The following is a 23997-nucleotide window of genomic DNA, read 5'->3' on the forward strand; positions in this document are numbered from 1 at the left end:
TTCCAAATGTACAGATATGTGCCTAATCGAACCTGTCAAAATACATTTTATTCCTCTGTTCTTACAGATTGTATCTATTGGGACATTCCAAGTGCTTAAATTACCTTTGGGATTTATCCGTGTTCTGGAATGGGTAAGTGTGAGTAAAGCAAGCGTTTTTCTCTCTTTAACTCACTTCACTTTTCTTAATTGGCTCAATAAACTTGGTCCAGGTGTGTGTATGGAGGAGAGTGTGATCTATATGATTTATCATGTGCTGTAGCCAGTTTTGAGTAAATATATGCGGCGCAGCCATTATAATTTGACTCTTAATCCGCGCGCGCATATAAAGAATCAGGATTGCATTGGGCATGTTGAAAGGGTATCTTGTATAAGCTACAACATTGTCATTTATATTAAACGTTTTAATTACTCAGATTGTATCTTTTGTCGTTTTGGATCATTCAACGTGCGCATAGTCTCATAAACAGGGACCGAAGGGTTCGGGTTTATATAATGCACCAGCAGCAGTCGCTTCTATTCAGGGGATTTGCTCTTACTGACTTTTTAGTGCTCTACAAATAATCAACTGGTCAAGCTATTGATCTGAGCTATTGAGTGAAACTGAAAATGCATTATTAGTTATAGATACAGGACCTACCGTTGTGGTAAGATCATTATAGATTACCATTTTTTCTTTTTTTTTAATTTTTTGCTTTCCTTTTTGTATCTGTAGGGTTTGATATGTACAGGTCTGGGATATGTTTTCAACTTTGCATGTTGTCTCAATCTTTGGCACACTGACATAAACTTGCTGATGAGTCTCAAAATGGAAAGTATCTGATCTTTGAGGGCATGTCCAGCTTCTAGGTATGTGTGTGAATGTGTGTCCATCTGATTGTTTGTTTTTTGTGGTTTATTAGTGGTGACATCCCTTCAGTGCCCCGTAGATGAACTGGTAAAAGTAACAGTGCAAAGTAAAACAGGTCTGGCCATTTGCCAGGATACCTTATTGACTCCACAATGGCAAGATTTCTGCATTTTGATTGTTTACAGAACGATTCTCTAGTGAATATAATATAATAGAAGTTTGTTAAATAAGTAATCTAGTTTGTTAAATGTAGTAGTCTTATTGGAACTTTTAAGTTGCAGGTTGTCCTGTTTAGTTTCTTCCATAGCAGTGATTCTAAGCTTCCCTACTGCATGTTACATAATGGGAATGTTTGTTTGATTGTTTATTTTACAGTTTAATCAATGTCATAGTTTATGTTCAAGTGGAACAATTGTCATAGTCTTTTCATCAAAGCATCTGCACAAGGTCAAAAGGTCAAGTGCTCTCCCTTTTCCTTTATCAGCATGGACGAAGTGGTGTGAAAAAAAAAAACACCAACCATAAATGACCCTAAGCTATGCAAATGTGAGGCAGGCTTAAGTGGCAGCAGCATTTTAAATAATTATTGCAATTGAATGCTGGGGGATTGGAGGAAAATCTTCTCATGAGGAAATTAATCTTCATGCTCTCCATTTGAAGTGTCCTTTGCAAAAACGAGAAGCTTATCACAGGGGAAACATGCAGTCTTAATCACGTTTGGTCACACAGTGGCTTTTCTCTCTCCTCTTTCTGTATCCCTTTCCACTCTTTGCAGGTCTTACAGGCTTGTCTCTGACTACGCTCTCTTTGTTTACTTTTTTCTTTTTTCAGTGATTCCTGTACAGCCCTCCTCTTGTTCCTCTCTTTCTCTCTCTTTCTCTCTCTCTCTCTTTCTGGTGCACTGCATGCTGAGTGTGAGTGTGTGTGTGTGTGTGTGTGTGTGTGTGAGGCGTGTGTGGGAGAGTGTGAATTTATTTATTTATTTTTCAAAATTTTTCGGGTCACTATAGTTGTAAATTAAATGAGTGTAGATTTTAGTGCTGTGCAGTTGCATGGTGTGGTATGTGGGATGGTGTCTGCCCCTGCAGGCGAAGTGTCAACTCTTTCACTTTGGAATGGATTCAGGTGAGTTCCAGACGTGGGGGTAGCTATTTAAGTCATTCTGTTGGCAGAAGGAGAACAGGTAGGCCATGAAAATGTAGTCTCTGCATCTCATATGAATAAATCAGTTGTTGTTTTTCTTAAAAACTATTAACTTGGGGCCTAGTTAGCTCAGCGGGCAAAGACGCTGACTACCACACCTGGAGTCGTGAGTTTGAAACCAGGGTGTGTTGAGTGACTCCAGCCAGGTCTCCTAAGCAACCAAATTGGCCTGGTTGCTAGGGAGGTTAGAGTCACATGGGGTAACCTCCTAGTGGTCGCTATAATGTGGTTCTGCTCTCGGTGGGGCGATGGTGAGTCATGCAAGCCATATGATAAGATGCAAGGATTGACGGTCTCAGATGGAGGCAACTGAGATTTGTCCTCCTCCACCCGGATTGAGGCGAGTCACTACGCCACCACGAGGACATTTGTGCCACAAAAGTGACAATTTCTAACGTGCCTCCATATGTCAGAGATGATACAATAGTTTAAGAAAGTCTCAATTTGGTAAAATGGCGTGCACTGTTAAGGTGATTCCTTTGGGTTGTAAATCTCCAGTGCTCAATCTTTCAGATGAAAAGTGTTCATGTTTTTGACCTCTCCCACTAAAACACTGGATGTATCATTCAGGGTGTCTTATGGAGAGAGCTCATACATGGTTTATGCCAGCACTGACAATTAGCACAGTTTTGAGTATGGAGATATTGGCCATAAGAGATTTACTTACCTTAACAAACAAAGAGCTGATGAAGAAGCAGGCCCGTCAAGGCCGATGGCTGCTGCGGTTTGTGCGGCCACGGTTAGTGGAATGAGTTCAGAGGAGAGGCTGCCGAATAATGTGAGAGTTTCAGAGACAGAAAGAGGAACAGAGATGGAAAATGATGCGGATGATATGATGCTGAGGCAGCTGACAACCTTATTGCCTCTACACTTTGGCACAAGTTAATGGTTTTGGACCCACCAATGATTTTGATTCAAGAAATACAAGAGACTGGTCCGGTCAGCATTAGCTGAGAGCAGCTGTCCTCCATCTGACAGTGAATGAGGGTGGACAAGAGCTGATAGATATTCGATTAAGGCTTGCTGCTTTTCGTGTGCAGGCTGTAGAATGCCTTATATACCACCAACATCACGGGTGGGTGGACCTTATGTGTGCACTTTTACATAAAGCTGGATGTAAGGGCATGGACAAACAGTTATTTACCATGTTCTTGTAGAAAATACTTATTGGTGGACTTACCTCGTTTTATCTTAATGTTCTGGATTTGTGAGAAATGTTCTCAGTCTTAAGAGAATGGGACAATTCTGGACTGTGGCTGTTTGAGGAATCTTTATTTCCCAGTATACTTTTCTCCATTGGTATTCTGTGCTCTGATACCATTAGGTCCAGCCTGATAGATAGACCCAGAAGAATTTGCAGGAAAAGTGGGCTTCAAGACTTGGAGGAAGCACTTACTTCTTTGGCTAGAGATTTTTTAAAGACTACTCTTTTATATTATTTAGTGATTTATCTAAAAAGACTTTGTACAGAGCATGTGTGAAAAGCATAAACCATAATTTTCTCAAGGATTTGTCAGAAGGCAAATGGACTGTGATGTGGTCAGACTCTTCCCGAAAGGTTGCTGGCTGTCCCTGAAAGGAGAGTGGGATAGGGTGGAATGAAGGGGAGGAATTGATCCCGTCTTGATGGTAATATGTATTGTAAAAAAAACAAAACTCTGGAATATGCTTATTAGGGCTAAAGTCTCTCTCTCTCTTTCGCTCTCTTCTCAAGAACCACTAGTTGTGATAATTAACAAATTACTGGGCTGTCGATATGACAGAGGGACCAGTGACACTTAGCAAAATTATGTATTTGTCTGATACATGGATTGCAGCCCATACAAATAATAGACATTACACATAAAGGTTGTTTTGCTGGCTAAGAATCCTTGAACAAGATACCTTTGATACAAGATCTGTTAGCCCTCAAATGAGCTTGTAAACCTACATATAGAAAACCTTTTGAAAATCAAGTGTATTGCCTGCACAAAACGAGTGGTTTGTTGTCTGATTGGTAGATAATTCCTTATAAAATTCTACATTGAATTCCAGAACTGAGATTATACCTGGCAGACCATGTGAGTAAGTGAGGTGAAGTCCGAGGGATAACGGTTTACAGATTCACAGAGGAATGGTTGGTTGACTACATGGAGTTCTGATGTCTGTCAATTCAGTGAGGAAAGGTTGACTGACTGTGGGCTCATGTGCTTTGGCTGGCGGTGCACAATGTGCAGAAGTTCATCTGTGAAAGGTTGGCTGTCTCACTGTATTTTTCAATCTCCTCTCTACACTCACACAAGCCAACAGTTTAATGACCCATCTTTTCATCACATGGATAAGACAGAACAGAGGAAAAACTGGAGAGTTAAACTGAATTGGATCACATTGCAGCACTGTGATTTCACCTAATGTTCATTACAATTACAGCTTTAAATTTAGTTGTAAGTTAAAGTAATATTCTGGGTTCAATACAAGTTAAGCTCAATTGACAGCATTTGTGGCATAAAGTTGATTACAACAAAAATCATTTTAACTTCCCCATCCTTTTCTTTAAAAAAAAAAAGAATAAAAGAGCAAAAATCTGGGTTACAATGAGCACATACAGTGGAAGTGAATGGGGTCAATCCGTAAACATAAAAATAATCACAGTTTCAAAAGTATAGCCACTAGACATAAACAATATGCTTGTTAATGCGATTTTAGTGTGATGAAATCACTTACTGTTTCTGTGCAGTTATTTCCAACTACGTTGCCATGACGACGTAATGCTTAAAGCCCGTAAAAACAATTATTTAAATAACTTTACAGCTCAAATGTACAAGAGTTTTAACAGAATAATTAATGTAAGTGCTTTTATAAAATTATAAGCTTCACATTTCAGCCTTTCAACCCTCAAAAAATTGGCCCCATTCACTTTCACTGTTAGTGCCTCACTGTAATCTCAATTTTTGCTTATTTTTTCCCCCTTTTTTTAAGAAAAGGAGCAACGAGTCAGATTTTTTGTGGTAATCAAAATGATGCCTCAAATTCTGTCGCTTGAGCTTAACTTGTATTTAACCCAGAATATTCCTTTAAAATTAAATATTGTACTTCAAAACATTCATGGTTTTAGTAGTAGAATTTGTTATTATTATCCCTAACAGTTAATGATACTGTAGTTTTGGTGTCAATTCTAATCTTTTTGTAGATAGTATATGTGGGTGAGAAACAGATCAATATTTATGTCCTTTTTAACTATCAATCTGCACCTTTGACCAGCTCAAACCAGTAGGTGGCTGAATGCGAAAGTGTAGATTTACAGTTAAAAAGGACAAATATTGAACTGTTTCTAACCTTCATCTATCATATCACTTCAGAACAACTGGAATCTTAATTTTATACTGCCTTTTGTGCCTTCAATGTTCTGGTCACCATTCACTTGCATTGTGAGGACCAACAGAGCAGAAATATTCTTTTAAAAATCTTTTTTTGAGTTCTGCAGAAGAAAGAATGCTGGGATGGCATGAGGGTGAGTAAATGATGAGAGAATCTTCAGTTTGGGTGAATTAAAATGATTTGTTATATAATGTATGCAATTATGGATATAGCAAAAGCCAGCAGCACTGCAGCAGTGTAAATATAGGCCCCAACCTATATGCATATAACATACACACACTCAAATATACAGTTGGATCACATCCCGGCCTGGTGGCCAAGTTTGACTAACCGCTGTGACAGTCACCTCAGGGCAGGAGGAGGGGCTTTTTTAAGTCATATGACGAAGTAGCCATGGAAACTCCATAGGGAGACGGCAACTGTAAAAAAGAATGGGGACAGTGTTTTAAAAATAAAATGAGATTGTATGCCTACTTATGATCAGTGGAGCAAACAAAGAATGCCCAGATACAGTATACACTGGCTGTTATAGGCCTGAGTGCTTTATACAGCAAGATAATGAGCTCTGGGACAGACCAATAAGAAAATCTCTCATTTTAACATTGATTATCAGAATCAGAATCAGAATCAGCTTTATTGCCAAGTATGCTTACACATACAAGGAATTTGTCTAGGTGACAGGAGCTTCCAGTCAACAACAATACAAACAATACCAAAAACAGCAGCAAGACATAGGTAATTAAAAACAAAAAAGAACACAAAATAAATAATTATACATATACGTACATACACTCACCTTCATACATACCCACATACACACATGTAGTGCAACTCTAATACAATCTGTTATATAAAGAACAAAAAACTGTATATTATGTACAGAGCAATGTAAGTAATGGCAGAAGTGGATATGTTGGATAATATAAATTAAAATTAAACTGTGTATTGCACATAATATTTGCTCAATGGGCAATTTAATTGTTCATTAGATGGATGGCCTGAGGGAAAAAGCTGTTCCTGTGTCTGACCGTTCTGGTGTTCAGAGCTCTGAAGCGCCGGCCAGAAGGCAACAGTTCAAAAAGGTAGTGGGCTGGGTGGGAGGTGTCCAGAGTGATTTTACCAGCCTTTTTCCTCACTCTGGAAGTGTATAGTTCTTGAAGGGGGGGCAGGGGGCAACCAATAATCCTCTCAGCAGACCGAACTGTCCTTTGTAGTCTTCTGATGTCTGAACAAGAACAGTTAACCACAGGTCCCCCCCATTTCAACAACATAGGGGGCTGAAAATGTGCCAATAAGACATTTTCTACACATTCGTGTTCATGGAAACAGAGCCAGTTTTAAATCCAAAACAGACTTATTTAGAACCCTAAACATAGTCTACTCTCATCCATCAGGTTAAAACAAAATCACTGTTGTTATTTGAACCTGACATCTCTGTCATATTATAGATATTGCGAGTAGTGACTAATACTTCCGTGCAAGTAAAGAACATGAGATGTTTTTACACTCCCCACATACCAGGAGTCATTGAAATGAAGCATGGCATGAATACACTGGATGGGGGATGGAAATGTTGGGGGCACAAATTGCACAACACACTTGAAAGATGTGTTTAAATGTACTGCATTGTTTGCATTCAAGTCACTGAAACACTCAGGAAGTGCTACCATGACAGGGAGAGATGCTGAAGTGTTCTATACTGGGTGAAAGCACAGAGATAAATAGATGCATCACTCTTGAGGGCTCTCAGTACCTATTTCTTCAGGAATATGGATAGGGGTTGTGTGGGTGCCTTTATGAGATGCAGCTGCATTCTGATCAATTTCTTCATTGGACAAAACCAATATGATCAGTTTAAAGAACCAAAAACTTGGACGTTGCTCTTCAAAGTTCACTTTACAGCTATTAAGCAGTCTGTACTAGGTTTTTCTAAGTATTCCACCTTACAAACAAGAGCTGTGGCTGTACAATCACATTATCAGATTGTAATACTGTGGTACTCTGATATACACTAGGGGCTATATATATTACAGAAACATCCTAACTCAGTTAGGAAATTCACTGATCCTCCACAACATTAAATCTACTGACAGGTGAAGTGAATAACATTTATTATCTTGTTACAATGGTACCTGTCAACAGGGGTGGGGGGGTCTCAATAGGCCTCCAACTACAACTATCGTTGACCCTTTGAGTTCAGAGTTTTATGCCTGTATGATATAGTCATATATTATTTAACCTAATTGTGGTAATGATAGATTTGTAAAATTGTCGGCTCCAGAGAATGTGGGTAGGAGAAACCGAATGTCAAACGAATAATGAGCCAACAACATCTGGAGATAAGGTAGAAGTTCAGCATTAGTTTCGCATCTTTGGACCTGTCTGCTCCAGTTTCAGTTCTAGTTAATGTGGATTATACATGCTCTTGTAAATGTAAGTGTAAGTTACTTTAATAGCGCAATTTCCCACATCATTATTACGAAACCCGATCTGGATCTGATTTGTGCCCAACTCATTAGAGATCGCTCTTATTTAGCAAGCATTCACTATAAAATATTAGTTTTGTACGTGTATCTGTCAGGTTTTCATTTATGGAACAACATACAGTACACACTTACAGTACAGTTGCACTGTACAATGCAGAAACAAGACAAATGTCTTGAGTTGATCTTGCTGCTTCTCTTGCAAACTAAATGCAAAAGAAGCACTAAATAGTTTACAGGGTAGATAACAAATACAACATCCTCTTTATGAACACCATTTATTAATCAAATACTTAACGTGTGGCACACCAATCACAAGGGAGAGGCACACATGTCCCCATAATGGAGAACTGAGCATAATATTAGAAGCGGAATTCTCTTATAAGATGCGCACACCAAGCGTGCTCAATAAGGAATGCGCAGACACTGACAGGCATAATAATGATAAAATAAAATATAAAACACATTAAAGCCATCTTATTGGTCACTTATAATTACAATGAATGCATCTTTTTTTAAAACTCTTTTAAAGTAGTAATTGAAATAGATGCATGCATTTAAAAATGTACAAGACCTGAACATGCTGATTGTAGCCTACTGATTCAATTCTAACCTAAAATCTTAATGTAGCCTTTGTTTTACCCTAGAATTTTAATGCATTAGTCATTCTAAAGAACAGCATGGCAACATGGCTGAAACTGTAAATGGCTTGTGGTTAAACCAGAATGTTAGGGTGTATTGACTAATTGGAACTTTTGTCATGAGCCTGTTCATTTATATTTTTTCATAATTTTTACTTAAATTTGGGGAATCTTTGGTTGTCTTAAATAAATTGCATATCCGCAAATATTAAAACAGCAAATAATTTTGTACATGTGTACAGGGGACATTTAGGGTATAATACAGTTGTCCCCCTACAAGCACACCCAGCCCCACCCTAGCCCCCCCAGTCAAAATTGTCTAGAACGTCCCCTGCCTGTCAAGGGGTGGGATATATCAGGCAGCAAGTGAACAGTCAGTTCTTGAATTTCATGTGTTGGAAGCAGGACAAATAGGCAAGGGTAAGGATTTGAGCGAATTTGACATGGGCCAAATTTTGATGGCTAGACGACTTGGTCAGATTATCTCCAAAACAGCAGGTCTTGTGGTGTGTTCCCGGTAGTGGAAAGTACAAGAAAATACAACCGGTGAACTGGCGACAGGGTCATGTGCACCCAAGGCTCATTGATGCGCGTGGGGAGCAAGCCTGTCTGGTCCGATCCCACAGAAGAGCTACTGTACCACACATTGTTGAAAAATGTAATGCTGGTCATGATAGAAAGGTGTGAAAACATGCAGTGCATCACAGCTTGTTGCCCATGGAGCTGCGTAGCCACAGACCAGTCAGAGTGCCAATGCTGACCCCTGTCCACCGCTGGAAGCACCTACAATGGGCATGTGAGCGTCAGAACTGGACCATGGAGAATAGAAGAAGATGGCCGGGTCTGATGAATCACATTTTCTTTTAGATCCTGTGGACCGCTGGGTGCGTGTGCGTGTGCGTCATTTACCTGAGGAAGCGATGGCAGCAGGATGCACCATGGGAAGAAGGAAGGCAATGTGATACTCTGGGAAATGTTCTGCTGGGAAACCTTGGGTCCTGACATTCATGTGGATGTTACTTTGGCACGTACCTCCTAAAGATTGTTGCAGACCACACACACACACCCCTTCATGGCAACGGTATTCCCTGATGGCAGTGGCCTCTTTAAGAAGGATAATGCACACTGGCACACTGCAAAAATTGTTTAGGAATGGTTTGACGAACATAACAAAGTGTTCAATGTGTTGACATGTCCTCCAAATTCCCCTGATCTCAATCCGATTTAGCACCTAGTATGGGATGTGCTGGACCAACAAATCTGATCCTTGGAGGCCCCACCTTGCAAGTTACAGGACTTAAAGGACCTGCTGCTAACATCTTGGAACCAGATACCACAGGACACCTTCAGAGGTCTTGTGGAGTCCATGCCTCGACAGGTCAGAGCTGTTTTGGCGGCATGAGGGGGACCTATACGATATTTGGCAGGTGGTTTTACTGTTGTGGCTGATCGGTGTAGGTGTTCTTCTGTAACTTCTCAGATCTTAACTTAAAGGGATAAGTTGACTGTTTATTCTGTCATAATTTACTCATGTTGTTCCAAACAAGTTTTTCACAAAATGAGATTTTAGACGGATTGTTAGCCTCAGTCACCATTCACTTTTATTGTATCTTTTTTCTATCATACAATGAATGTGAGGCTAGCAGTCTGCTTTACATCTTTCATGTTCTACTTAGCCTTGTAGTTAAAGGTACTTACTGTAATATAAACTGGGGTCATTATTTAAAGTGTGACCTTATTTTTTCTTGCACCTGTCCATATTGTCATTAATGCTGTGAGCCATTCTCGCAAAGGCTGCACTGGGATGGTCACCCAAATGTTCGCACATAGAGTGCAACAGTTTTGTTCCAAAAGTAAAATTATATACATTTTTTCCCTAGGATATAGATTTTTGCTGTTATTTCAACTACATTTTTAATACATGGTGATTAATAGTGGAATTTGTGGTACCAATGATACTAAAAAAAGTGAAAGTTTGACCAATCTGAGAATCACGGCAAACAAACTTCATCTCCCATAATGCATATGGCATAATGCAATAGAATCAGTCTCCCAGCACTGTCAATCTACTTATACATTTGTATATATCTGAATATTGTGCAATGAACTTAAATTGTGCTGTTTCTATACTTACAATAAATACAGTAACTGTAGATCTATATTGTTTTCTTTTTCTCCCCATTGTTTTTAATCATTTATTTGATTAAATCATTTGCAATGTTTTTGCAATTCTAGTTCATTCCCTCATTGAAGACATTAAAGGTGAAGTGTATAATTTCTGCACTACTAGTGGCACCGCATGTAATGGAATTACTCATCAGACTCATCAATTTCACACTCTCTGATTCCCTATAACAAATTGGCCATACTAAACAAAAGGTAATAAATGTTTAACGTCTTAATAAACAAGACCATTTTAACATACAGTATGCACACCAGATAGAAAGCACTGAAGGGGAATTGGGTCGTCCGATAACATCGCAGGATTGAACGGCAGCTGGTGTGTGGGGGATCTAGCACAAGAGGTAGGATAGTTCTTGGTAAATAGTAAGCATAACGATACATATTCTGAGTATCTTACAAAACAGTGATGAGCTAATTTGTGGGGCAATAGGCCTACCAGAGTGTAGCTTACCTGTCGAGAAACAACACGGCAAGAATCGAACCCCAAAATCTTTTATGTCTTTTAGCAAGTCTTCAAATTTTGGCGAAGCTAAGTTCGTTTCCTTTGTACACGTCTGCCATGAGTATTCATATTCTCCCGGTTGATCAGTTTACTGCTAGTAGCCATGCCCCAAAATCACTCTATAGGTTGAGCTAGAAAGGGATGTGTGGAGCTGAGTGGACCGGGACCCATGAATGGCTTACTTATAGTCGCCAATGAACAATAAACTGGTATACTAGAACATATTTTGATATTAAAAAGTTACACACTTCTGCTTTAAGTACATTGTCTGATACTTTTTTCTTCAAATCAAAGTTTTTGATGTTGTGATTCACCTTGGAGCTCAAAGGTACCTCAAAGAAAACCATTGCATCACCACTGTACCATGTCCATAAAAAACAGGATTGTACCATAGTACTTTTTTATTGGTTCCGTTTTTTCCTCTTTTCTACACCGCCTTGTGCTCTTATTCTTAAATATCTTAATCTTAGGTCCTTTATTTTCTTCTTTGCTCCATCATTTCCCTCCTCTTCCTCCCGCTGTTCCATTCCTTTGTTTCTCTTTCTCTATGCACAGTAAAGAGCTGTGTAAATGTGAACGCAGTATCTGTTTTGCTGTGTTGGTATAATCTTTTCTCCCTCATCACATCTCTGCTCTGTTCATACTTGCCCTTCAGAACACAGCTGGGAAAGCTTGATAAACATGCCTATGCATCGTAACACTCACCCGTTTGTAGTCACACCAGTCTGTGTGTGTGAGAAAGATTGAAACAGAGAGAGACTGAGAGTGGAGAGATGGAGAAAATGGAAAAGAGGAGGGGGGTGGGTCTCCAAAGCTTCTCGCCATGATTGAAGCGAGTGTGTTTGGGGTATTTGTGTGAATGCGTACATACGTATGTGTGCTTGTTTGTTTGGCCATGCATGTGGTTATTCATGTGAGAGTGGATGTCTAGTGCAGTGGTGTACATTGATCAGTATGAGCTCCACTGGCCTGCACTATTATGCCACACATATGCACACAAGTTCACATCTAAATGAGGACATACTGTACTAAAGACTGATATACAATATATATATATATATATATATATATATATATATATATATATATATATATATATATATATATAAATATATATACAGGGCTGGATTGGTAATCTGGCATACCGGGCATTTTCCCAGTGGGCCAACGCAGTTTGGAGCCTATCAGGGGCGGATTGTCCATCGGGAGAACCGGGCCGGCCGCGAAACGTGCTGAATGTGCTGCCACGTTATGCAGAACGGGACTTTTGGGCCAGTTTCTATGTAAAATCCCGGACCGATTTCTCTTCCCAGTCCAGCCCTGCCTGAACTCCGGTATTTACACTGTCAGTCATACAGGTTCTGATTTGTTGTTGCTGTAGTAACCGAAATACGTGCTGTAAAGGAACAGCCCTCTTCCAGAAAGGGGGCGGGGAGCAGCAGCTCATTTGCATTTAAAGATACACACACAAAATCAGCGTGTTTTTGATTCCACCCAAAAAAAGGCAGTTATAGCATGGTATAATAAATGGTCTGTGGGGTATTTTGTTAAGCTGAAACTTCACAGACACATTCTGGGGACACCTGAGACTTATATGACATCTTGTAAATGGGGCATAATAAGTCTCCTTTAAGAATATGTGAAAAAGTCAACCTGATAATATTAGCAAAATAACATTGTTTTCTAATATAACAAGTCACATTTCCTATTTCTCTGCTAACCATATTAAATATTAACCCATTTTCTGTCTGAAGAATAAACAGGTTTAGAACTTGAAAAATGCAATATGTAATAAACTTGTTGGATAAGGCGACAGCGATGTGCAAACGCCTAAGATTAATATGTCAAATTAAATTGTATGCAATAGAGCATGGATCATTAACACCACTTTACATTTTCCCCACTTTCTCCTTTCCAATTCCCTTCACTCTTACATCACCTTTTTCCATATTTCTTATTTATATGTTGGTGCATTTTAATCTGAAATGGGCCTTTTCAACAAAGTAGGCTTATATACTTTTTAATTTTTTCACAAAGACCTAATTTTGTTGTATTTTGTTAACAAAACAAATTTTTCTACCCTGATGTTCTTCATCAATGACCAAAATAAAACATGTATTGGCTGAATGTGTACTATGCATTTTGTGTATATTATTGATAATATAATATAGTTCAAAATGCAAACATTCTTACGCTGACGTAGCCAACTCATTATGAAGAGCTGCTTGCTGAACTCTCACACATGCCTATGGTGTCTTACTCAAGAGGGCTCTTAACGCCTGCAAAAGCAGAAACCTTATTTGATGCTCGAGATGTTTTTTTGACTTAAGGTGCGGTCATGTTTACATTCACACAGTGAAATTCCAGGGGCGAAAAACAGTCAGCAGTGAGAATCAGCGTGATTGTGAATTTCACGCAATGGACTTCCGGCGGCGAATAATTTTCTCTCATAGGTTTCTCGTGGAGCTCAAGTTTGGTGAACTTTGACAGGCAAATTCACCGACCAATAGGAAGTTGCTTGTTTTGGCAGTGACCTATATGTGCAGTGCCTCATAAACAACTACGCTGAATATTCACAATTGACAAGGTTATAATTTTAGCAGCAAATTTCTTTTTAAATTCACTCTCTCAAGAGTATAAAATGCAGCATTAAAAAGAGGCTGCTTGGTAGTTATTTTTTGCTGATTTCACTGTGACAGTGATATTCTGTGTGTCTTGTGCTGTTCACAGGGTGAGTGTGACTGCTTGAGGATGCAGCTTTACAGCAAAATGGTTACACTGATGTGAGCAGGATGAGAACCCTGGCTATCAAGCTCCAAAAATTACAGGAAAAGAAATCTGCTGTGCTTTCTTCGTTCTCCATTAAAAAAAATAATAACAACAACATATTTTTCATCTTGTGGTGAACTATCGTTGTTTAAAAATAGTTTAAAAACTACAATGAGTCAAGAAAGTTTAAATGGCAATGATCTCCACTGAACATGAACTGGCATTATGCCAGTTTTCATTAAGACACCAATGAAAGGAGGTCAACAAAGGAAGTATTCCTTAATTATTTAATCTAGGTCATAATGCAGTGAATTTTAAATGGGAATAAATGCCTTATTTCATAAAGTTAAACAAATGTCTGCAAATATTCTTCAGTTCATGTTATATTACTAAAGTAATGGGTTGTGCTTTTTGGGAAGCTCTTGATGCTTTGGTGATTTAAGCATTCGACTTGGCTTCAGTTTGAAAACAGGTTTCAATTTTCTGTCTTGCATTATTTTTTTATTGTGTGGTGCATAAGGGATGTAGTGGCATTTTATGTGTGTGCATGTGTTTGAAGAGCAGTGTCGAGGTGGGCCGACAAAAAAGTGTCTTGCCTAGAGTGGCAAAATGTCTAGGTATGAGACTGACTGTGGGATTGTATTTCTATTTTTTATTTGTATTTTTTTCTATTAACAATTTGTATTGATTCCATGCAGCAACTCACACAGATATAACAGAAAATGCTAAATCAAACACAACCCCCCACCCCCACACTCACCCAACATAAACAAGCACTCCAGTGAGCAAAAGCCAACTGACAAAGACACACAAATAAAACAGAAAATATTTAGAGACATAAAAAATTATTAATAAAAAAAAACACTAGTCCCTCACCGCTGTCCCTCCCTGAGAGCCCTCCAAAAAGGCCAGATAGCCGCCCCCTTCCTGATGTATATATCCAGGTTGCCCAGCCTTCTATATACCATCTCCATAAACACCGCCACCCTGCCCAACTCACGAAATGAGGGTGCACCAGATAACTTCCATCCCCTGAGGATTACCTGCCTGCAAATCATCACGCTGGTCAGGACCCAGCTCTAGATATATCTATCACCCACATTCAGGACCACCCCATCACCCAAAACACAGTTTGGGGCAAAACGAAAACCGAGTGTCAACCACATCACAAACGAAGCTCTGAATCCTCAACCAAAACTCTTGGATCTTAACACATCCCCAAAAACATGGGTGGTGTCTCCATCTTCTGAATGGCATTGCCAGCAGATGGGTGTGTCCTTTTTTTATGTGATTAGCATTTCATTAATTTCAGATAAAAAAAACAACAACATATAAACAAATAATCAACATTAACTCCCACTACTTCCTCTCCCCAATCAAGAACCCCACCCGACCCCAAAGGAACATCCCAGTGGTCTTACACATGTACACACATACACAAATAATTAAAATATATATGAATTAATTAATTAAAAAATAAAAAATAATATATACAAATATAAACATATATATATATATATATATATATATATATATATATATATATATATATATATATATCTACACATACATACAAACATTATATATATATCCAGAATCCCAGCCTTCTGCAGGTTACCTTCTGCCACCCTTCTCATCTCCTCGCACCACTCCCGAATTGAGGGCGCGCCAACCAACTTCCAACCCCTTAAAATAATCGACTTGTTGCCTGTGCTAATCGCTGCCCCATCACCCAGGACACAGTGTCTGAGACAAAACAAAACCCGAGTACCCAACACGTCACATGAAACTCTGTACTTTCGACCACAATTCCTGAATCTCACTGTACCACCAAAAAACGTGGGCAATGTCTCCATCCTCCGATTGGCAACGCCAGCAGGTGGGTGTGTCTTTGAGGCCAAGTCTATTTAGTCTAGTCTAGAGGGGGTCCAATAGAATCTATGTAGGATCTTTAACTGTATAAGTTGCACCCTAGCATCTCTAGATACAGACTTGATGTTTTTTAGAATCCCAGCCCACACACCATCCTCCAACACCAAATTAAAATCTTTCTCCCATAATCTCTTAATAGAGGTTAAAGCTCCATCCCAAAGTCTCTGAATTAGCAAGGTGTAATACACTGATGCCTCATGTCCCTTTCCAAAAGCAGCAACCACCTCTCCCAAAATATCTGCCGCTTTAGGGGTGTGTATGCTACTCCCGATAGTAGAACAGAGCAGGTGGCACTGTAAATACCTAAATAACTGAGATCTGGGAATGCCAAAATGTGGAGCCAAATCCCCAAAGGATCTCAACACTCTCATATAGGTCACCAAGTGTAGTAACCCCTCTCAAAATTCACTCTGACCATCAGAAGGGGGACTTATCAATGCATAATTTTGGATTCAGCCATATGCTCGAGGCAGCATTCAAATAAATATCTGAATTAAACACTCTGGACACTTTTGCCCATACCAAGTGCAAATGCGAGATAACGGGTGTAACTTAACTTCACCGGTTAATTTGATAGAAAGGCTTTGCAATGGCGAAATAGGGGCATGAACATCTTGTTCAATACAAAACCAGGGAGGGGGAGCATCATAGGGGAGCATTATAATAATAATACAAACTCTTGGTTAGGTCTGGCTTGGATCTTTGTCCTTTTTAAGAATCAGACTGATCCAAGCTTGTGTCATGGTTGGGGGGAGCTGTCCATTCTTTAATGCTTCTGTATAAACCTCTAGCAAATGTGGAGCCAATTCTGTAGCATAAGATTTAAAAAACTCAGATGGAAAACCATCTGGCTCTGGAGCCTTGCCAATAGGCAGGGACTTAATTACCTCATCAAGCTTCTCCAAGTTTATCTCAGAAGCAAGAGAGTTTTTTTGCTCTGTCGTCAGATTAGGAAGTTCTAATGGATCCACAAACTTTCTAATATCTTCATCGGTAGATGAAGACGTGAAACTATAGAGATCCAGATAGAATTCCTTAAAAGCATTATTAATATCACTGGCCGAGGTGAATTAGATATAAAAACATCTATTCTAGAATAGATTTTATGAACCGATGAAAATAATCATATTTTCATATCTTCCCAAATTTTCCAGCTTCTTGTGGGGAAAGATGCATTTCTTGAAGAAACACTATATCATATTTCTTCCAAGAAATGTTTCCTTTGCTTCAGGCATGGCGCAACATGAGATCTTTATCGGATGATCTCAGAAATTTGGCTAGAATTGATTGGCCTGTCTCCCTCAGCAGATCTATGAGACAGGACTCTGTGTGCTCGCTCGATTTCCAGTTTATGGTCTGTTATGTTGAGCAAACTCGTGAAGAGCTTGTCAAGAAATTTCACCACATCTCTGCCTTCTTCGTGCTCAGGAATTCCAACAATCTGTATGTTATTCCTTCGGCTCATATTTTCGAAATAGTCCAGTTTTTCCTAAATTTTTCTAAGTCTGCTAGGCGGATTAGCAGATAATTTTCTTTCCGATGACTCCAGATAATCGATCCATTTCTCAACATCTGCCACTCTTGTGAATAACTGAGAGAATTTTGTTTCCATTGCCGTAATCGATCGACGTATTACAGCGAGATCCTCCAAGTCAGCAAAAACCTACATCAGTCTGAGGATTTTTACTTCTTTGCCATGTTTACCTCAAAGAGCAATTATGTTACTGGGTGTATCGAATCTCACCGGATTATAATATGAAACTAATTAATAAACTAGTAAATTGCGCAGAGCTCGTCGCTCACACGTCTGCTTCTCGCATGGTGTCACGTGTCCCCATCGAATATTGTATTTCTTAGAGATAAGGTCCAATCAGGCAGCGGAGAGCCAAAATCAGATGGGCAGTCAGATTTCGGCACAACGCTGTCGCTTTCTCTCGCTGATGGCCACAAATATGGCGGCTATGACAAAAAAAAAAGTGTCATCACTGAAACAGTTCACTATATATACATTAAATTATACTTAAGTAAACTACAAAAAGTACACCCACCCCCACCAAAAGCGGGCCACATTAGGATGAGTACCTTTAATTACTGATTAACCAGGATCAGATTAGAGCGTCATTGTAGTGACTCACCTTCCCCCTTTGGGTCTTGACTCATACTCCCAGAATCCTACATTATTCATCTTTGTAGTACAGCCATGTGATCAGTCACACTTACTGTTATAAAGTGAATTGGTATTTTGTGGGTAAAAGGTTCCAGAGCAGTTATGCAGAGCACATTTTAATACAATCTAAAATAAAATAGTTCAAAGCTGTTGTGTATATGCAGGATGTTACATGCTTAGTGACATAAGTTGAGATTTAGTGTTCTGATTGACATACTGACCTCTCCTGCATCTGTATGCAAGTGTCTGTGTTCAATTGCATCTTCCAGGTCCATTTATTGAACTTCTAGGCTCATCTTAGTGCTATCACTACATGACACTTACTACCTCATGTTCACTGCAAGTTATCGCATCAACTATTGCATAACCATCATTATTATACACATTAATATACAGTCCACAGAGCCGGCAGACAGACCAAAAGGGTGAATACCGCACGTAAAGGCCATACTGGCTACAGTTAGTAATGAAGACATGTTTGCATAGAGAGAAATGTTTAATTATGCTTGTGTTGGTACCTGTCGAACAAATATTACTTTATTACTTATGGACATTGTTCCCTTAAAATGTTCAAATGTGAATGTGTGCATTTTATAGCTTTTAGTTATTATTTATTTTATTTTATTTTTTATTAGTTTTTAGACTAAACATTGGCCTACAGATTAGTGTATGTCTAAAAATAGACTGAAGTATCTCTTAACTGAAACAGAGGAGGGCAGCAGAGAGGTTAATTTGAGGAGCTAATCCTCTACTGGTCTGAAAGAAATAACCGTACCACAATAGCATACTCTTAATGTAAAACAGCAAATATGCATTACAACTCATTCCTCATGCCATCATGATAACAAATCTTTTGGGGTTCATATATTTAACATTGGCAGATATGTGTGTGAATGTCTCCAGTTTGTGGTCTTCTCATCTAGAGCCAAGATTACAGACAAATTAAGATCATCAATTCTATGATCATCTATTCCAAACCAGTATTTTTTTTTTTCTCCTGTAAAAACAAAGAGATATTTATCAGACTGTCCAAGCTTTTCCATAAAACAAAAGTGAATAGTAACTGTGGTGGTTGAGATTCAACAAACGCAAAATAGTATTATAATAGAAATCAATATGACTTGGGCCTTATATGCTTCTAAGTTTTCTATAAATCTTTTAAAGCCATGCAATAGCTTTGTTTAAGAATCAGACAGAAATTCACTACAAGTTGTTATTTACCTAAAATGATCATTTTTGTGTTAACGATCCCTTTAAATTATAGCTGTTTGACTCTTCATGAGGTGACTTATAGGTAAACTGACATTGAGAAATAAGACTATACACTTTTCCCTAACCATAAATTGCCTATTGGTTGCAATATGACATCAGAATATGAGGACAGAGAATAAAACCACACCAGTTAATTTAGATTTTACCATATGAAGCACATTTTTTAGGTTACCTGATCAAAATTGTTTACAGTTTACACTGTGCTTCATGTGGTAACATCTGTGGTAACACCATGTGGTAACACCAGTGGTGGTGGCATAGTGGACTAAAGCACATAACTGGTAATCAGAAGGTTGCTGGTTCGATCCCCACAGCCACCACCATTGTGACCTTGAGCAAGACACTTAATCGAGGTTGCTCCGGGAGGATTGTCCCTGTAATAAGTGCTCTGTAAGTCGCTTTGGATAAAAGCGTCTGCCAAATGCATTAACTGGTTTTATTCAAGTAAAAAAAATAAATCAACCTGAAAACATTAGGGTACACCTACAAAGCTCATTTTAAGGGTAAAATCAGATAGGGGGAACATTCTTTAAAGGAATAGTTCACCCAAAAATGTGACTTTCTTTCTTCTGCAGAAGGTCTTACAATGCAAGTGAATAGTGACCAAAATTCGAAGCTACATGAAGGCAGCATGAAAGGTTTAAAACATGCCTTCTGAAATGATCAGTCTAATTGGATCTGAGTGAGAACAGACCAAAAATATATAACTTTATTTTCACTGTACAGTACACCCTGCCATTGCGGAGCCCCTCCGGGACCATATGAACCAGTAAACTCGTAAAATATGTTTCACAACTTTACATTTATCAGGTCCATAGTGTTTTTGCTTTCTAGTGGAATTGTTAAGGTTGATAAAGGTGGCTTTTAAAGGTTTCAAATTTTACAATATACACTGTAAAAACAAAATTGTCAGGTAATCGAAAAATATATTTTTACATTTGTATTCAATTCAAAACTAATCTGACTGGATTTCCCTGACAAATTGGGTTATTCCAACAAAAGTCATTTTTAAGGGTTAGATCAAGTTGAAATAGGTCCTTGAGGTAACAATTTCAGGTTAACCATTTTTATTGTATTGTGTATCAAAAGCTAAAATCATGAAAAAATATTTCGTTTAGTTTCAATTTAACAAAAGTGCTTTCATTAAGTAATTTTCTTAGTTTTCAGTAACATTGATAAAACTGGTTTAGAAGTCCAGTGACTTATTTTAATTAACTCAAGCACTGTTTTAAACTCATAAAGTAATGCAAGACACAGAGCAAAAGCCCCTTTCAATGAGGTCCATTCCACTGCAATCAATGTAGCAGAGCACATTCAAAACAGATTAGTTCTCTCATGACCGTCAATGTGCTATCAATGCAAGGCTACTGCTGCTGCAATCTCATTGGTTCTACTGCTGTGGATTACTGATTCAAATAAATGAGAAATTGGATTCCCTGCATCTCACAGGCCTCTGGGTTTAAATAAATAGTTCCCACTGTAACTCAAGCCCACAGAACACAGGAGAAATTAATTTCAAGCACAATTTCAATGGGTTGTTCTTGTATCTGACACACACAGCTGTGAAATATGAGTGTTGTATGATCCAAGCTCTTCACCTGCACTAACAAAAAGTACCACGTACAAAAAATACTACCATGTTATTTTTTAAAGTTGCCTACTTTGCAGAACCATGGCATGTAAACATACAGTAATCATTTAGAACCATGGTAGTATATTAATATAATAATTTAGTACCATAGTGTTTAAGTACTATGTTATTATCATGTTGTCATGTTCATGTAAATTTCATGAGACCAGGCTGATTTTTCCAATAAAATGTCCAGCTGGGGTGTCAAAAGCAAGTAAGATGGTGTCATATTCAGACGTGGTTTTAAGATGAATATTAGATAACTTTTTAAAACATACCCCCGTACAGGGGCGTAGATTCAAGGGGGGGATGGTAATAAAAACATATACAACCCCCCTAGTATTTATACTACGATCAACGGAAACATGTAAATTACCCCCCATCTTTACCAAATCAACGCCTAAACCTAACCATTAGTGTTTTAAAAGATATATTTGACGTTAAAAATACATCCTTACCTTATCAATGCCTAAAAACCTAAAAAACTCTGAATTTCTGAAGCAACCACGTCATATTATGCCACTTCTATTAATCTGTCGTATCACATGTTAGTTGAAGTTCATGGCTGGACATCGTGGACCTCTGACTGTAAGACCCACACTATTTCAGGTGAGCTACCGCGCAAGTTAATCATGTCGGAATAAGTGTATATATGTAGGTGGGTCTGTAATACAAGCATTCAAATGTATTGTTTTTCGAAAGATGTGTTGATATCTTAAAATAGCAGTTTCTGAGTAATAGAGAGAAAATGATGTTTAAAAAGTCTTTAAAAAGTCATAATCAGCCATTGTAATCATGATTTGAGTGAAAGTTAATAAAACACACAGTTGTTGTAGTGCCTCTAGAGTTAATTTCAACTGGAAACTGCAGGGAATTGTACCTGGAGACACATTTAACAAGTTTTGCAAATATATATATAGAGTCACGTTTTAACTATGAGACCAGGTTGGTAAAACTGCAGCCAAACGTGTTATACGGCACGTCAATTTTGAATTGCTAAAATGTTGTCATGTTCACATAAATTTCATGTGATCAGGCTATTATTATCTAATACCATTGCTATTGTGTACCGTCGCAGTGTATTTTGTAAAGGAGATAGAAAGATTAAGTCATTCAGTGCAATCTGTTAGTGCTATGCAGCAGAGGAGGGAGCTCTTATGTTCCTGAAGGCTAATTAAAGGGCCCTGTTATAAGCTCTGTCATATAATATTTGTATCTCACATAATAAGAGCCAGCAGGGGCAGTTTTGTCCAAAGTGACTTACTGTACACTAAACAAACAGCATTTTCGTATCCATACCAGCATGCTGCATCTTTCCCCCTGGGAGGATTTGCAGTAGGCAATATCTAATGCATCTCAGTCCTCATTTCAATGGCATGGATCGTCCTCTGCTCACAATGCACTTGTGATCTGTCTATTCTGTTGTTTTCTGGGAATGTGTGTGAGAGAGTGTCGAGCAACTGTCTGAAGTTGTTTAGCAGCCCATGTTCAGGCACATCTTGAGGTTTAGTGAAGCTGAGTGATCGAGCGATTGTGGGAGCAGTTCACCAGCAGCAGTGTGGTGTAGGTGGCATTGTACGTGCACATATGATCATGAGTTCATCACTGTGATGTATTTGTTACCCCTATACTTTGCTCAACCTTAAAAAAAAAAAGAAGCATTGCTGCATTGATCTGAGATCAGTTATCCCAATATAAATCTTAATCACTACCAGTACAGTAAACAGTTGAAATCTGCGCTGGAGCAGATACTGTATAATGATTGTATTCACAGAGACCAGAGCTATGTTGGGTGCGGGGTGCAGCAGCTCATTTGCATTTAAATAGACACACACGAAAACAGCGTGTTTTTGATTCCACCCAGAAATAGACATTTACAACATGGTATAATAAATGGTCCGTGGGGTATTTTGAGCTGAAACTTCACAGACACATTCTAGGGAACAATTGAGACTTATATTACATCTTGTAAAAAGGGGCATAATAAGTCACCTTTAATCTATTACATACTACATCTGTCACAAAAGTCCTATAACTGAAGCCATGTCTTCACAGACAACTTTAAGTCAGAAAGCCAAGTAGGTAGTTGATGTATTTGCAGCAAAATAGTGCCCTGGGCAGGAGCTTTATTGTGTTTGCAGGTCAACTTATAGCTCCCATAGTAACAGATAGTTTTGCTGGGATAATACATCTTTTGAATGTGTGGAATTCACAACCAATTCTGGTATTTTGAGGTTTTCTAATGCTCATCATTAGACCCTAATTCTTATTCCCACAGAGAATAAGACATAGGCCTCATTGTAAACTGTTGTAGCTTAACAATGTTGTTACTTTAGCGTGATATTTGAACAGGCATTTGGTTAGCTTTGTCAAAGCATCATTGTTTTACTATAATGACAGGCCAGTGCTGTCTTACATTATATTATTGCAAGTGGTAATTAATCATGTTGTTTATCTGGCATTTTCCATACTTCTGAAATAGGCCTCACCATGACATTAACAGTTTACACTGACACTTTCTCCAACAAGTTGCATAACACAGACAACACTTAACAAGGCAGAAACATTTGCCTTAAATAAAGGTGAACTGCCCATTAGCCTTAAATAAAGGTAAATAAAAAAAATGCACACACACACATAAATATAGCCTATGTATATTTGAATATGTGATTATTTGTATTTGATACATCAAGTTACATGTCATTATCGTCTAAGACCCAGCAATTAATTTTTGTATAGGAATTTTGTGATTTAAGTTTCTCTTAGACAATACATCCCACAATAGTAAATATTGTGGTAACTTACGAGGACACCCTTGGCTTTTCAGAGATACCAAGTTTTTTGGAGATTGGCCATGACGTCCTCACAGTGTGAAGTTGACCATTTTGGAAATGATATAACAATGTACTCTACTTCCAGGAGAGCATGGAGACTTTATTGGGTTAAGTACAATTATTTGTTTCAGCCAGTCTGGGCATCACCCAATTCATTTCCTTGCATAAGTAAG

General features: G+C 38.4%; 1 protein-coding gene across 1 annotated transcript in view; it reads left to right on the forward strand.

Annotated features, from left to right (window-relative positions):
- Window positions 1-23997, forward strand: part of LOC127632377 (synaptoporin-like) — a 49395-nt gene that overhangs the window by 164 nt on the left and 25234 nt on the right. The window contains exon 2 of the mRNA XM_052110932.1: window positions 68-133. Within this exon, the coding sequence (XP_051966892.1) occupies window positions 68-133 (66 nt within the window). The remainder of the gene's footprint in view (window positions 1-67; window positions 134-23997) is intronic.

Source organism: Xyrauchen texanus, chromosome 39, assembly GCF_025860055.1.
Source record: "Xyrauchen texanus isolate HMW12.3.18 chromosome 39, RBS_HiC_50CHRs, whole genome shotgun sequence".
NCBI lineage: Eukaryota > Metazoa > Chordata > Actinopteri > Cypriniformes > Catostomidae > Xyrauchen > Xyrauchen texanus.